At 42.0% G+C, this 17,302-nt stretch overlaps 2 protein-coding genes across 2 annotated transcripts in view; both read right to left on the bottom strand.

Moving 5' to 3' along the window:
* Nucleotides 1-739: 739 nt before the first annotated feature.
* NDUFA11 (NADH:ubiquinone oxidoreductase subunit A11) lies at nt 740-4,727 on the bottom strand. Its single transcript, XM_084302819.1, has 4 exons — nt 4,597-4,727; nt 4,295-4,387; nt 1,819-1,941; nt 740-931 (listed from the first exon to the last, which is right to left on the bottom strand). Exons 1-4 carry the CDS (start codon nt 4,676-4,678, stop codon nt 819-821), a joined length of 411 nt encoding a protein of 136 aa, XP_084158945.1. The 5' UTR covers nt 4,679-4,727; the 3' UTR covers nt 740-818.
* A 7,622-nt stretch (nt 4,728-12,349) lies between these two features.
* Nucleotides 12,350-17,302, bottom strand: part of RANBP3 (RAN binding protein 3) — a 41,702-nt gene continuing 36,749 nt past the window's right edge. The window contains exons 14-17 of the mRNA XM_084302797.1: nt 16,764-16,884; nt 15,946-16,088; nt 13,840-14,020; nt 12,350-12,662 (exon numbers count right to left, since the gene is read on the bottom strand). Coding sequence (XP_084158923.1) covers nt 12,619-12,662; nt 13,840-14,020; nt 15,946-16,088; nt 16,764-16,884 — 489 coding nt within the window. The 3' untranslated portion in view covers nt 12,350-12,618. The remainder of the gene's footprint in view (nt 12,663-13,839; nt 14,021-15,945; nt 16,089-16,763; nt 16,885-17,302) is intronic.

A 17,302-nucleotide genomic window follows, 5' to 3' on the forward strand; every position in this document is an offset into this window, starting at 1 on the left:
GGCACAATTTCACTTTCTGCAACTTGCACTTATTTTTGTCCTTTCACTGTGCACCCGAATCTGTCTTTTCTGTAACCACCAACTTGTGAAAAATCCTATTTGATCACCCCATCACCTTCTTTTCTCTGGGCTGAGCAACCCAGTTCTATTAGCCTCTCCTCATGCATCCCACACCTCAACACCCTAAAGCTGTTTGGTGGCCTTTGCTGGATGTGCTGCAGTCTGCACACAGAACATTTGACCACATCTGCTCCACCTCTGAGCTGGAAGACCTCTGGAGGTCCCTTTCAGCCTCAGGTATTTCCCAATTCTTTAGTTGTGGACTCTAGACTTCCTTAAAGTCTTACAGGAGAAAGCAACCAAGCTTCCAGACACTTAGCTATGGGCAAACCGTAACCCCTCCACCCCTCAAATTCTTCAACCTTAACCTAAAGCCAAACGTATCAGCTGTGACTCCAGACCCTAACTGACAGACTCAGTGAGGTGCCATCTTGCAGGACAAAATCTTGCAGGACTCAACAGAAACTACACGGTTAAAAAGCCTGAACGAAAACATTAAATCTGCCCCTCAGGTTTGTATGCACAATACAGAGAGATGGAGGCAAAGTGACTGATGCATGAAAAAATTCTCAGCAGGAGCACGAGATCAAAACTTTGTGTTTCAATGCCTTCAGCTTTTTCCACATCTCAGTCCCAACCCTGTAAACAGCTGGATGATGTTAAAATTTAGCGACAACTCATTTGACAGTATCTTTATTATACAATGTCTTATTACATACAGCACTCAAAGGACAGCTTGCACGGAGGAATGGCAACATTTACAGCCTGGGAGGTCCTGTCAGCCTCCAGCCCTCCTGTCTACCTATCTTCATTAAAGCAGCAACAGCTCCAAAACCCAAACACGCAATGGTGCCCGTCATGTAATTGCGAGCTGGAAAAAAAGAAAGAAAAAACAACCAATTAAAGCAAAAAAGATCTATCAGGACACAAGTACTACACAGTACATCTTGACATACTCTGCAATTTTTCATCAGCAGTTTGTGGTCCCTTGACCAAAATATCACTGAGGGCCAAGAGAAATCAGAAAAATGTATTTTTTGAATTAAGTTTTCTCATGATTTTGCCTACAGTTTCAACTATAAATATCCATAATCCACTGCCCTGTCTCCTTACACAGGGAATCTTAAATTGCTTACTTCAATGACTAAAACAACTGCTGCTTCAAACTCTCATCAGTTTAGCAACCAGGAAAAGTAAAGAGAAATCCTACTTCACCAGAATAGCAACTTCAGAAAAAAAAACCACACTCAGATCTTTAATACTGAGTCTACAAATGCCTGCAGAAAACAATACTGTGTAAAAATCTGCAGGAATTAATCTAGCCTGACAGCATCACATGAGCAAGAGCCAAAAGATACAGCTCATCCCTCAGACTGCATGAAAAATTCACAAAGCAGATGATAGACTGCATTTTCAATGTAAAATAAATTACATCTGCTGTTAAGAAAACAGATTTCCACAACTATGTTTTTCATATCCTGCAATTTCAAGTTACAACTTGTAGTTATAATCGTCAGAGCTGGGTCAGCTCCGTTTCAAGCTGTAAATCATCTTGCTATCATCTCTGGTCTCCTTCTGTATTTGTAGTATTTGTTTTAGCACACCTATGCAATGAAGCATCACTGAAACTGGCATAAAAGGGAATATACACACAGAGATGAATCTTTACCAAATAAGCCTGACATCAAGATTATTTAACTATTTTCCCTAATACAAAGGTTTCTGAAAACAGAGGGCTCATTTCATTGCAGGCATTACCTCTTGCACCTAAGACAACTCCTGTTGCACAGCCTCCTATGAAATAGTTCAAAGGATCCTCTGGCTTCTCTCGGATTTGGGCGCTGAGGCAGGTAGTCAAGCCAAACACGGCTCCTAGTGTAGCTGTAAACAAAAGGCAAAGAAACCAAATAAACCCCCTCAAGAAACTGAGAATAAAATATAAAGCATATTTTGGAGAAGCATGGTGCCATTCAGCAGTTCCTCTGGGAGGAAAGAGGATAATGAAGCATTAACATCTGCTTATGATTACCTGGGGCCATCGTAACCCAGGCACATGATTAGACTCCAGCACTGTGTAAGTCCCACGGGATTCTTTCCGGTACCTCCTCTGGTTCAGAAGCAGCACAGCCACCCTGTGCAGTGCAGATCCTGCACCAGCAGGTCCAGCTCGGTCGTGGCTGGAAGGGGCTGTGTGCCACAAGGCCGGCACATCCGCATGGCTACAGACAAAGGCCACCACGTCCAGCTTGCTTATGAGCTTGGAATTCATAAGAACCCTTGCTCGTGAGACAATGGGACAGCCCCCAGGCACTCAGAGGGTAACAGAAGAGAGGAGCAGGTTTCTCTGGAGCACTTTTGCTCAGGATGCAGGAGATAGCAGAGCAGTGTTTGTGCTCTTTGCTGAAACTTTGCTCCTGAGCCCCTCTGTACCCAGCCTTGCAGGGAATCAGGTAGAGAAAGGCAGGCGGCTCTGCTCTCTTTAAAGGTTGGTTTGCCCTTGCACTTTACATCCTGCTTTTGCCTGCCTGGGACTTGTAATGATTTTTAGAAAACAGAAAAATTGACTGAATTTGTAAGTTACTGATTTTTTAAAAATTGATTTTGGTATTGTAAATTGATTCCACAAACTGAAATAAGACAATGCAACTGTAGCATTTTCTTGTCTACTGAAGTACACATCCCGTTCCATCTGTGTAACTGAAAACTTTGGCAAATAACCATGTCAAGCAAACATATAAAAAGCTTCTTTGGTTTATAATACAGGTTCTTGATCAGAAACATAAAACTGGCTACCAGGCACTGTCTCCAGGTTCTAATTCATCCTTCTGGGAACAACACACTGACTCAAAAATGCCCAAGATGAAGTTTCCAGCCTGTATGGTAACTCATAAACTGGAAGCTCATGTTATAAAGCCTATCACTTTTTTCTGCAGAAAATGCGATTACACTGATCCTAAAGTCAATTTAAAAGAGTTCTAAAGAAACAAAACTCATAGACCAAGCACTGTACTTCAGCTCCCCCCACTTTTACTGCTTTGGACCAAGGACTCTGCAGGCAGAACACAGGGTTCCAGCCCATCAGGCTTGGCCTCCTTAGCAGTGGACATGATAAAATTCTTCCTTAGGTGTGAAAAGTAGCAAGAGGATTCTGTGCTAGTTTAGGATTACAAGATTTATGCAAGTAATAACTAATGACATTATCTGGTCCATTACAATGACCTGTCAGGGCTCAAGTCATTACGTGAGATTGCAGGTCCTATTTTAGAGTTGAAAAACTCAAAACTGCAGACGTGGATCACTTCTGAATCAGCTTCTAGTTCAGAACACCAATGCTGGGGTGACAGATAGAGGTGGCACAGGCCATTAAATTACACTGAAAAACAAGGTGAGCTTAGTGAAAAGAAACTGCATTTGCCAAGGGTTTGGGGAGGGAGAGGGGGCACCCTTGTGGATATGTACCTGCATCTGGAACAGACCCTCAGCTCCCTGCTTACTTCTTCAGCATCCTCTCCCTCTCGCAGACCACAGACAACTCAAGACAACTAAATGGTTTCTTCTTGGCTATACAACATGATTGGAAAAAAAACACTCATTTTCCTTTTAGCTTTTCAGAAACAGAAAGTCATTTATTAAGGGTAGTGCCTAACTTATATGAAGTAGAGGAGTAAAATAATTTTGCTTTTAAGTTTGCTTAAAAATAACTTTTGCTTCCCTTATGCTTTTGTCTTAGAACTGAATGCACACACACGTACATATAAATATATTAAGTATTAAAAACATGTACCTTTTACTCTAGTTTGTAAGAAATGCATCCTTTAAGTTTTAAATAAAGACTATGGTACTTGTTCTTATCCAGTTTTAGGGGCTGTCACCACAGGATGCACCTTCAGCCTGAGCTGTGATGGCTGTTCTTGTGTCTCAAGCACCTAACCAGGAGTTTCTTCTGCCATCCCCCCTGCAATCAGTGGCATTCCATTATCCAGCAGAAAACATTACCCACACGCAAGTGACACTTGCGCATGTAAATAAGTCGCAAGTTGGAATAAAGCAAAAGGAAGACACCAGCTGCAGTGCTTTGCTCTTAGGTGCTTTGAGGGGCTTTAGCATTTTGGTTTCCAGCTCCTGTCCTTAAACTGCTTTGAGGTCGGTGAGCGGTGGAAGCGCTGAGCCAAAGGGCCCCAGGGGACCGAGCACGGCCGGAGCCGAGACACCGCTGCAGGGCGCAGCCCCTTACCCATCGTGGCGCTGTCGGCGGCTGCCATCTGCAAGGCGGCGAGGGCGGTGCTGGGCCGGAGCAGGATGATGCGGTACGCCGACCCGACCAGGCCTGCAAGACGGAACGGGCCGGGTGAGCCGCGGGACGGGACCCACCGGGAACCCCCTGCAGCAGCACGGCAGCACCGGAGCCCGAGCACCGGGACGCGTCCGAGGGAACTGCGACCGGTCCGGGGCCGCCCTGCCCCGCTCCGCCAGCCCACCCCCGGCGGAGCTCGACCCCCGGCCCGGCCTCGAAGCCGCGGTCACCCCGCTCCTTACCGGCGGCGGCACCGACGCGGGTGGTGAGCCAGGTGCGGCGCGGGCAGTCCTCGCCCTCGGGGCCGTCCCAGTAGCCCGCCATGGCGCCGCAAGGGCACGGCCGCGCTCTCGCGAGATGGCGGCGCGGGGACCTCGCCTCGCTCCGCCCCGGGCCGGCGGCTGAGGGAGGCGGCGGGGACCCGGGGGAGCCGAGTGGGGGGGGTGGAAGCGGCTGCAGCGGAGCCCCGAGGGGGTTTCTCGGGGGCTGTGAGGGGATTGACGGCTGGGGAAGGGAGGGGGGAGCTCCAGGGCTTGAAGTGCTTGCAGTACTTGAAGGGAGCGTATAAAGAGGAGAAGGAGGAACTCCTGTTTATGCGTTGGTAGTGACAGGACAAGGGGGAATGGTTTTAAACCAAGACAGGGGAGATTTAGGTTGGAAATTAGAAGAAAGTTTTTCACTCGGGGTGGTGAGGCAGTGAAACGGGTTGCCCAGGGAGGCTGTGGATGCCCCACCCCTGGAGGCGGCTCTGGGCAGCCCGCTCTAGTGGTGGATATACAGCCCCCAGAGCAGGAGGGGTGGAACTGGATGATATTTAAGGTCCTTTTCAACCCAGGCCAGTCTATAATTTCGTGAGGAGAAGCATTCATCCCCGAAATCCCCTCGCGAGGTTGGATTCTGTCGTGGTTTTAAGCCACGGGGCGAGGCAGGTGGGTGCTGTGCAGCTCGCAGGCTTCTCACGAAGAAACTGCAGGATCGGTGCTTCTGCTGCTTTCCGGGGTTTTAATTCAAATCATGCTCCTGCCAAATCCCCAGCAGTGGTCCGAAGGTGCTGCTGCACCAAGCTCTGCCTGTCTGCTGTGCGACCCTCAGGATTTACCAAATTCCCGTCATTTTTCTAAGTTCATCTTTAGGTAAAGCAGAATCCCAAAAGCCCAGCTGGCGGTCACTGTACCTGCATTTTGATGAAGCTGGTGACGTGCTGCCCATCACAAATACCTTTCACAGGGGATGGGCTGTGTTAATTCCTCAGTCACAAACGAGCAACAAGGATAAAATGCTTCCAGTAGAAAAATTAATTTTGAGAAACTGTTTTGAACAAACGTATATTTATACAACTAGTTTTGAGGTGCACCACTAACCTGCTAAAACTCTTTTAATGTCCCAAGGAGTGATTGCTTTTTGCTCAAAGAAGCAGAGGCATGTAGAAGAAACACCTTCAATGTGATCCGTTCAGAGCTGGGCCAGTAAGCACAACTTTGAATAATAAATGAATAATAAATGTCTCGGGAAGCTCTGTGAGTGGCTTTGCTCAACTGTTGGCATTTTGTTACCTGATGGAATACTTGTGAGATGACTGCAGAGTTTGAAGAAACAGCCAGGAAGTTCCCTAATTCACCTTTTTTTCTGTTGTTGGTCAGCCGTGGGCCAACAGACAGGTTCTCTTTCTAAGGCTTTTTCCGTGTAGCTGGCACAAAGTCTCACTGTCATGACCTGACCTGGAGACGCAGCTAGGTTCAGGACAGAGCTGGCTGTGGGTACAAGTACTGGTCAGACTCCTTCCTCATCCCACCCCCAGAACTGATTTCTGCAGGTCCAGCCTAGATGTATGTTTAGGCCAGGGGTAGGATACCTTTGATGCAGAACTAGCTAATTTTCATCCAGCAGAAAGCAGATATTACCATGAGCTTGTGATCTTGTCCGTGAGACCTCCAAGACCTGTTGAATTCATTGCATGGCCTCTGTATGCCCAAATGTTTTCTAAAGGGAAGGGCTTCCTGAATGTGCTCCTATTTCCTGAAGTTCTTTAGTAGGACAAACTCTGGAAGATTTGTGGCTACTTCTCCTCCTCCTGCTGTGAATAGGCTCATCGTGCACACACAATGAAGTTACCCTGTTGGAAAACATCACATCAGCTTTATATTCTAATGTTTCCTGCTGTGAAAGCATTGGCTTTCACAGATATAATGCCTACACAAGGACTTGATTATACCTGAAATTCTTTAGAAAAGTAATTGTATTTCATGTTTCAACACATAGCCAATTCTTGGCTCTTAAAGTATCACTTGATTCCGGATAGTACAGCTCTGTACTAACAACACACCCTTCTGATAACTCCAATCCTTTAATTTTTCAGCAGTGGATGGTTTTGTGGTTGTACTTTTATTTTTGGTTTTGTTTTTGTTTATTTGTGTGTGTGGTTAAGGGCTACAGATATAACTAGTTAGGACTAGAGCTATTTCCTTTGGATTTTCAAGGGCTCTATTCTAATTCTGTCCTCTGTGTACTGTTTTATCTTTTTCTTCCAAAATAATAAAGATGTATTGATACATTTAGGCCACACTATGTATTTTTCAGTGGTTGTCACTTTGCTAATAAAAATATTTAGCAACTTACTATCATTCTTTCTCAGCAGTATGCCTTCAAATCAGGCTCTTCCATTCTTATTTTGCCACTGTTAACATAACTTCAGTAGCTGACTGGATGAAGTCCATAACTGGCTGGAATCTTGGTTCAAGCTTTATCTTCTCTTTAAGCATCTTTAAGATATGCTAAAGCATGTAGCATAAAGCATGTAGCTTTAGCATACCTTAAAGATTAAGTTGGAGCTGCTGGGTGGCATGCAAGATGAGGATGGCAGGGTCATCTCCAGTCCAGAGCTGCCCCAACTGTCAGTTTTAGGGTTGGTGTTTGGGTATATTAATGAGTCTCAGCCTAATCTTAAAGTGTCTGGTTATGGTGATGGTTGTATCCAGCAATAGCAGTAGGGCCATTGTACTACTGCTCTGTGCTCCAAAAATGTGCCTGTTCTTAAAAATAGAAACCAAACCCAACAATCAAGTACTTGCAACTTATTAAAGGAAGCAGTTCATAGAGCAGTTTTATTCCTCCTGCTAAGCACATCTAATGAAGGGTAGAATCACTATTACAGACTGCAGGGCTAGAAAACGCACGACAGCAGTCACACAGTGTCATGATGCATTTGCCCCAATGTAAAAAAACTGGGGCCAGTAAGCCTTGCATGGAGTAAGGCTCTATACCAGGTAACAAGTGACACTCCACAGTTTGAGCAGGTATCAAAAGCCTTTCTGGCCTGAGCACGTTATGTGTAGTTATTACCCGTAATGGATTCATACTGCATCTCCTGCACGCTTTTCATTTTTGCGCTCAGGTCAAGTCCTGGACTATTAACGCTCATCACAGAACCATTAGGAGACAGGAGCTTGCAACTTATTATAAACAAGCGAGTTCCAGGTAAAGCAACAAGCAAGTCAATCTAATTAATTAACATTACACTTAGACCAGCTATCTTGAGTCAAAATATTTTGGTTGCAGAGGGTTTACTGTAAGCCATGGCTACATGCCAGAGTTAGCTAATCCAGGCACAGTATTTGTGTTACCTCCCTGAACTGTTGGAGGTGGGGGGTAAAATGACTTGCCATTGTGCTACAAGAAACTCATTTCCCTTCTCCATCTGGAACTGTTGTAGAAGTAAGGACAGAACCACTGCCCTGTAAATCATATCCAAAAGAATTCCCCATTCTCCCCTCTTTGGAGCTTTTTGCATGGACTTACTCTCCACGTAGTTCAGCAGCCTAAGCTTGTAATCCGTACTTGTCAGAAAAGGAATTTTACCTCGCCTGCAAAACAGGCTAATCAAATCCAGTATCAACAATCAGTAAGCTGCTTTCCAGTGCTCAGTGTAAGAAGCAAGCTCCTCAGCCCATGTGCACAACTGATAGTCTAATGATTTTTTTGGGACTATTCAGGTAACTGCCATCAGTAGCCATGCCCCAAAATTGAAGAGACCATGCCCTGGTCTCTTCAAGAGTGGGAGGAGGACAAATACAACATTATTACTTTTTTTTCCTAGGTTTCATTAGAATCTGAGAGTAACCTACCAAAATTCAATCAGCATCTCCTTTAAAACATACCTCCCACTCAACGCACAGATACATTCACTGCCCCCAGCAACAGAATTCCTGGGATTCCTGCTGACAAATTCAGCTGTAGTTCTTTAAACCCTTGAAAAAAGGCAGTCACAAAAGGGAACTTTGAATACTATCTTTAAAAAATTAAAGAAAAATCTTGGAGCATTTCTGTATAAAAGAGCTGTAACCAAAACCTATGCGTTAGGAATTGACTTCAGGAGTCTTGCATAGCAATTGTATCTTGGCACCTTTGTTTCTCTCTCCTCATCTTTACAAGGTGGAAAAAAAAAGTTATCCTGGAAAATTAAAATACCATTCTGTAATGTTATTTCTGAATTTATCTGCTATCCATAACCTGTGAGCTCAAGTCCATTATACGAAAGTCAGTGCACCAAAAGACCAAAGAACAAGGGGAGAAAAAGCGCACAGTGAAAAGTCAGTTTAATGAAATCTTGCATGACAAATTATGGCAATTATCATAACTGGAATTGCTAAGACTAGAGATTACGGAGAAACATGGTAAATTTTCAAATCTGTCAGATGTTTCTATAAAGGAAATAAACCATTTTCTATACTCACTGGGAGAACAAGAGGCCAGTCAAACTGCAGAAAATGGGATGCATTAGGAAGAGTCTATTTAACGGCAGCAATACCTAAGCAATGGAATTGATTGGTACCTCAATGGCGAGACAAGGGGGAGAGCCATCGAAACGTTGCGGGTCTTTTATTATCTTATTTGGGTTTTATTCCCGTAGGCTTCTAACAATTTGGACACCTGCTCGGCCTGCTTTCAGTGGCAGACTGCCAAGGACTAGTTTGAGATCTTTCCCTGCCCCGTCTTCTCTGAAGCAGTGCGTTGCACACTGGGAAACGGACTGTGGAAAGATGCCAAAATGACACATTTTCTTATCTCAATGTTTAAATTTCCTGCAGGTCTAATCTTATTTTATATATATATTTTTTAAATAGGTTTATTTTTTTGTTTTACTAACACCACCATACTTGTAATATTCCCCCATCAAGTGTGTTACATGTTATTATCTTCAGTAAGCTGTTTTCCTGGAAATTGTTAATAACTATGGTGACATCAGTCAGCAGCCAGAACAAGAGATGCAGTAATTGCTAACAACATCCATACATCAACAACAGACTTAGAAGCAAAGATGCAGGGGGGAGGGTGGTGCAAGGGAAGATCATCGTAACACAGCACAACTGGGCATCGTAAGCCTCCAAAAAGCAGGAGGCTCAAGCACAGGAAACACAACACAGGGCTTGGGTTGTTTTGTTTGCTTGTTTTCTGTTAGAAGATTTAATGCAATCCCCAAATACACTTTCATATGACAGTCTTGCATAAATCTTTCAAAACACATGGGCATCATCTGGTTTTACTTGTCAGTAATTTACTAAGGCTTAAAGCAGAGAATTAAACAATTTTTGTTTGGTCTAACTATACCTTGCTGGACAGGGCTTGAAGTAAATCTATAGCTAATTCTGTTAGTGATTCACATTACTGTTTTTCTCTTCGTTGTAAACATATGCAAGGCTTCCAGCTGAAATAAAATTTGTATCAGGTAGTAGCTGCCAGATCATTTTTTTTTTTTTGGAATGCTGTAGGTGCCTGTGTACCACCACTAAACCCCATCAAAGCTGGCATGCTTAGGCCATTATTATTAATGTTCATGCACCATCAATTTCATGTTTAGGTAAAGCACCTCAAAGTGAGACTCTGCATAGACCCCAAAATTAATGGATTTTGGGACCAGGAAATAACACCTGTTTCTCCACAATTAGGCTCTGCTGACAAAGACACCTTGTTAATTTTCTTATGCTGACAACAATAAACTTTACGCTGCAAGGTTGTTTAAAAAGAGTAGTTTAAAATCTGAGTATCAGTGTAAAAAGATCAAAGATCCAAAATGCAGATCGCTCATTTGAAAATACAGAAGTTCCCCAGGACATGTGATGAAGAAACAATTGTGTGGGTGGGTGGTAAGAAACACGCTCATTTTCTGTTAGCGAGTTGCAAGGGAAAGGGTGCATCATAGGTTTGTGCGTGGTTAAAAAAAAAAAAAATAAAAAAAAAAAAAACAGAACAAAAACCCACAGCTGTAGGGAGAAAAAAATACAAAAGGAATGAGCAGACAGTCCAGAGAAATCATGAATACAATGGCACAGCTAATCATTAGCCCCTTTTTACTCCCAAGATGCTCCTTCAGAAGGCTATCACAGGAAAAGCAACCTTTCTACCCCCCACCCCACCAAGTGAAGTCTCAAACAGTGGCTAAAATTGGCCAACAATTAAACGTTCTCAACCCCCAATGAAGAAAAGTGTGTTTTCATAAAATAAAGGCAATAAGGGCTGTTTTGATCTTTGAATAAGTTGAAAGTTGCTTTTGTGCTGCAACCTAGGTTTTCATTTTCAATTCATGCCACATTAAAATAAACTGGAAGGGGAAGAAGCATTTAAATGGTGCATTTAGACCTCCTTAGTCTAAAGGAGAAAGGGCAAGCAAATGAGAAATTATCTAGCAGTAAGCTACTTATAAAGAACACAGAACACTTTGGGGAATTTACAGAAAAATGATGCAGTCACTGCTCTTAAGTGACTACCAAATTCCAGCTGTGCTCCATAACACCAGATGTTTTAATAACAAAATAAAACTCAACTTTCACACAAAAGGCCCAAATGATCAGAAAATGTCCAAAGTAAAAAAGTGAGTTACGGTTACAGTAGGAGTACTTCAGAATTACACACAGGAAAACACATTCTTGCTTTTATTTTGGTGGAACAGAATACAATATCCTTCAGCCCAAACTATTCAAAGCTGGCAATATTACCTTTTTCTTCATGCTGCAAGACTTCAGGAAACAGAATAAGGACAGGAAGGGTTAAAGGTTAATTTTCTATTTAAGGCCGTTAATTCAGCAAGATATTTAAAAATGTACTCAACTTTAAGCATGAATAGTTGCATTGACTTCAGTAAGATTATTCACATGTAGTTAAGTCAGGCAAGTGCTTAAATGGCTTGTTGAATCAAGCCATTAAATGAGAGCTGCTTTATTATACAGATTTATTTTAATGGCTGACCAAGCTCATTACATGAGCCTATTTTATTCTTCCAAGGGCTAACAGCTGCTTCCTCATCAACTTTTCTGAAGGTGTAACCTGTATGCCTCCCTACACTTTACTGTAGCCACAGAAACATATAATTTTCTAAGAAAAATTGTATGCAACATCTATTATATATAGTGGCTTAGCTCTCCCTTAAATAGTAACAGAAAAGAACAGTACAAAACAATAGTTTCACTTTTTCAACACACAAGAGCATCTTATTGAAAAACTAAAATAAAAAAGTATCACCACAATATAAATCCCCAAATAATAATAATGAAATGGGAAGAAAGAAAAGGAGTTAGCAAAATGTCCTGTGGACTTTAAAGTCTCTTATTAACGCATTAAAAAAGCTTCTCTGGTGAATCACAATGTTTTGTTTCTTTCTGTTTACAAACCCACTAGACAGGGAACAACGGTGTCCACAACCTACGTTGGGATTAAAAGGTAAAAATGCAAGCTGCCCCATCTGCAGTCCAAAAAGAGAATGAACCCAAAAGGGCAGTCAGTGAGCGTAGGAACTGGTGAGGACCCGGTTTCCCTGCAGGTGGCAGAAACTCATAAGGGGGAGTAGGGGGTTACCAAAGCAGAATTCATGTTGGAACCGTGTCGGAAAGTTCTATCTCGGAGGCCTGCAAGACATGAACTACTGAAGAAACAGTCAAAAGGTCCCAATGAAAAGCTGTGACAAGCTGTAATGTGCCATTTCAATTACAAGGAAGAGGGGAAATGTTTGGTTGTTTGTTTTTTTTTGGCTCATCAATATGATGAGCTTTCACGTCCCAAACCACATTCAGGTAGTTTCCAAGTCTGCTTTTTTTTTTTTTGTATGGAATCTACTGATCCAGACCAAAAAACCAAACAAACAGAACAGGGATGCACAGTTCTTAAGTCCTGGAGCCTTCAACACTGCCTGAAACAATAGCTGGCCTGGGGTATCCAGAGAGATGCCTGCAAGATGGTGTTCATAGCAGCCTTGCAAGCAGATCGGCTCACATCTGCTATGTGCTGCCAACATTCTGCCCATCACCTTCGTCATTAGGACCTGAAACAGACAACAGTTTTGTTATATATATTTTTTTCTTGCCTTACACTAAGACACCTCACTTGAGAGGCCTATAGACGTCTCACATTTAGGATTTCAACGACAGATTAGAATGACAGTTGCTTCTCTCCCCCCTCCCTCCAACTGACATATTCCCTCTACAGATAAAGTTCTGTCCACTGCAAAATTTTATATTCTTGACTAGCCTGGTTTTGGGATCCCAGTAGCATCCCAGAGCTCAGTTTGCAGCCTCTTCAAGTCTACACACTGTGGGTTTTTTTGGTTACGTATTAGTATTATTAGCATTTTTCCCCAGCAATGAACCAGGTTGGAGCACTGATCTGAGTAAAAGATGGAATGTATTAAGCCATAGGAAGGCAAAGCACAGACAGCTTGAGGTCAGAAGGAAACCTTCCTCACACTAATGATTGGTGCTCTGTTCATCTATGGTCTCTCTGCATACAACGAAAGCAATTACACTTTTTCCACTCCTTTTTGTAAATCTGCTTTCCAAACAGCACTCTACTCAAAGGTCAGCCTGTTTTGTTTTTTTAAAGTGCAAGCCTTGGCCATGTGGAAGGCAAAATTGAAACTCAAATCACCCTTTAATGGTCCTATAAACAAAGCCAGAACTAACTGAAGCATAGATCACTTCCACTAATCTGTGACGTAACTCAGCAGACAGAAGCAGCAGCCTTTTTACCAGTCTGGAGAAGTAACTAGAATCTTAGAATCGCTTGGGTTGGAAGGGACCCCACAGACCATCTAGTTCCAATCCCCTGACGCAGGCAGGGCTGCCACCCACTAGATCATGTTGCTCAGGGCCTCATCTAACCTGGTCTTGGACACCTACAATGATGGAGCATCCACAACCTCTCTGGGCAACCTGTTCCAATGCCTCACCACCCTCTGACAGATGAATTTCCTCCTAACCTCTAATCTAAATCTCCCCTCTTTTAGTTTAAAACCATTCCCCCTTGTCCTGCCATTATCCAATTGAGCAAACTAGAAACAATTTGGTTCAAAAAAGGCAACTCATATGAGTCATAATCCACAAACACTCAGAGAATTAACAGGCCAGAAGTGTATCTATGGTGTACAGAGAGGACAAACAGTCTGCCTTAAACAACAACAAAGAAAATGTATGGAGAAGAAATCCCATGTCTTGCTTGCTTACCACTTCCGACTGATCCTGAAGGTGCAAGGACATCATCATCACTGTCTTCCTCATTTGATTGTGTTACTTCTGGCTCAGGTGCTACATTCTTGACTTCTTGTTCTTGTTCCACTCTACTCCTCAAAGCCAAGATCCGGTGGTGTAATGCAGCATACAACTGCCCTGTATCCTTAGAGCTTGCCTAGATATTTTTTTTTTTAATATTCAGAAACAAGAAAAGGTGCAAGGAATTACAACAGAATAAAGCACTTACTTAATCTACAACAGTGAGGCCAAATTTCTCAAGCTACTTTTCAGTTTTCTCACATGGAGATTTTTCAAGCTAAGTCACAATGGGTTGTGGTATACATATTAAGATGTTAGATATACTCAATTCTGACATTCAGAGTATATTCCCCTCTGCTCAGCACCAACCTTCTCTGGATAACACAACTAGTACTTGCTGATTTTATGTAAGCTTCTTCACCCAGGTGTCACAAAGCTTTCATGACACCCCAAAAACCTTAAGATAAAAAGATCTTTTTAATAAAAAGTTTGTTTTGCACAGATTTTCCAGGTTTGCCAATCATTCAGCTTCACGTATTTGTTAATCATAATCAAGTCATTCAAATGTTTCACGATACAGCTACATAAAATTTCAACATGTGATATACTGAGAAAACTGAATGGGCATGCAATTGGGCAGGTGGTAGGTTGGTGGTTGCTTTTTTGTTTGTTAAAAATACACACATACACAAAAAAAAAAAGCCAACACTCCCATAAGAGAGCCATCAGTTCAGAGAGCCTCATTAGTGACCATCTGTCCAGAGTATTTTTTCCTCTTACTCTGAAAGTGGTTTATGACCACTTCATGGCTTCAAAAATAGTAATTTTTAGGCCTGTCAAACAAAATGTTCTGTGAACATTATAATCAATTTAAAAGAACTCTTCTATGAAGCTCTGTATTCACCATATCAATGAATTTCTCGCATTAACTACTATTACCTTTACACCCCGAATTAACTTTAAGATAACAATTTCACTTCTTAGATTACTTCATAAAAACAAGTTTCCACATCCAGCCCAACCTGTCACTTAAATCAGTCACCTCTGTATTTGTAAAATTCCCCTGAAGTGAGCTGCGGTGCAATCATTTATTCCATACAAGGTATTTTTAGAATTGATTAAAAAAGGAATACTGAATAACCCGATGACTTGTCAAGTCTAGAGAAAAGTGGTAAGGAAAGTTAACTGCTCGTTTCAGTGCTTTTTCTTCATCACTGGGTATTTGGTACCTTTAATACCAGACTCTGGGATTCCAGATCCCAGTCCTACAACCTTAACGTCACAAGAGAAGCTTTTTGTTGTTGTTCTCTTAATTTCTGTTCCACTTTAATTCCTTAGCAACCCCTTCTGTAAAACCAGCATAATTCAAAATAATGTGTTCAGACCTCTCAAATCTGTAAATGCTCTTGGCAGGCATTAGGGAATGACCCCTCTTTCTTGCTGAGTACATTATAATCTCTCAAGTGTTTTGGTAATTCTAATTGGCATTCCTGGTTACCCACTTAGCAAGCATCAAAATCACTTTAACTGTCCTGCTACTGCTTGGTACAGTCTGTATTAAAGGAAAATCAAAGATAAAACATGTTACTCTTAACTAGTAACATGCTGTTCTTGACAGATACTTAGTGTTCCAATTTTAGTGAGTCTGTGCATCCACCCACACTGTAGATGGACAACAATAACTTTCTTGTACTACAAATTGTGTAAGAATTTGAAACTTTGGTTTCATTACACAGAAAACTATGAAATTCCTATTTTCCTTTGATAATAGAAAATGATTAGCATTAATCTTATGCTGCAGTTATAGCCTGAATAGACATGAAAGATTCCACAACTCCATGGTAAATGCTTTGGAAAAATCAGGCTTCCTAGAGCAGCCTTTACATGGCACTTCTTCAAAACTAGTGATGATTTTTCAGAGAAGAAAAGTCTGTTAAGCCCCGTGTCTTGGGAGGGGGGGGGAACAGGGTGTGGAGAAGAATGGGAACGTTAGCTCAACTGCAATTTAAGCAAGCACCAATTTCAGTAGAGAGATTTAAGGTGTAAACCAAAACTACTCACTGATATAAGAAAAACTTTAACTCCCTGGTCCTCTGTATCCATGGCGGTGATCCGGATGCTCTTCTCACTGGCTTTATCGATCTGCATCTGAGCCCAGAGCTTGGTATTTAAGATTAACCTGAGACTCCCCTGAGTCCTCATCACTAAAGCAAACATACAAGACCAGTTAGGTGGAAAAAAGACAACAGGAACACGAGAATAGCCAAAATGGCTTTTAGTGTCTGTGTGTGCTGTAAGGCTGGGGCAGGGAGAGGAGAGAGGAATTCTTAAGTCTCCTCTACAATGAATAAATGTCAAGGGAAAGCCTTTGAAAGAGAAGTCTTGTCATGAGTGTTCAGCAGAAAGTAGGCTATTAAAGATGGTAAGACATGTCTAAAGATATTAGCCCAACGTCTCATATGTTTAATACATCAAAGTTCAATGGTCAGATCTGAGCTGATAATCTCAGGCTAATGCACCTTCCTGAAGGTCTGAAAACTCGTGCAGTATCCAAAGAGATTTCCCCCACAAGTCCTGAAGAGCAGAGAGCCCAGATCTGAAGAAGGTTGCCATACATTCCTAGTCAAATATACTAGTTGGCAAATACAGCTTGCTTTTAGGGGGAATTAAAAAAAATGGAACATTTGCTACAATAGGAAAATAGGCAAATATCCTGTCTTTGGAGGAAATAGTCTTAAAATAAAGCAAAAGGGCCAAACTTCCTTCGGAGTTGCTATAGCTAAGAGGACCTAAAGCAGACGCTACTGTGTGTCATGGAAACATCCTATGAAAATTACCCAGACTATTGTACAGTAACTCATTTCCCCAGTTCCTCTTACCCAGCCGGGACTGTAATGTTCCATCGTCCGCTGAAGCCATATCATTGAGTCTAAGAAGTCCTCGACCTCTTTCTACCCAAGATTGAGAGTTTTTATCAAATACAAACAGCTTGCATTGAATCTGTAACAGAAAATATCTCTATAGCGTAATGGTTGATTTTCAAATTCTGTATTTGAATTTTAAACTGTTTTAGCCGTGTCATCATCCCTTTTGCAATAAGTCTCTCAAAATACGCTAACTGGTATCAGAAGGTTTTATTAATGGAAGTTAGATATTCTTAGAGAACATCTATGTTCAAGATGAAACAAAAAGAGTGATTTTCAGAGTTACTCTCTTCAATCCTTCACATCCCTTGTTCCTCACATGGTATATATATTTGCTTTCCCTCTGTTTCTGTCTTTCTCTTATACAGAACACCCAGCTCCGTATACTTAATTTATGCCAGATTAATGTTGTTCTGTCTGTACAAGTCCCATTCAGTATTCCAGTGTATTAAGTATCACAGGGAAAAAGAAGAGAAGTTGGGTGAGAGACTATT

Source organism: Netta rufina, assembly GCF_964035555.1.
Source record: "Netta rufina genome assembly, chromosome: 28".
Lineage (NCBI taxonomy): Eukaryota > Metazoa > Chordata > Aves > Anseriformes > Anatidae > Netta > Netta rufina.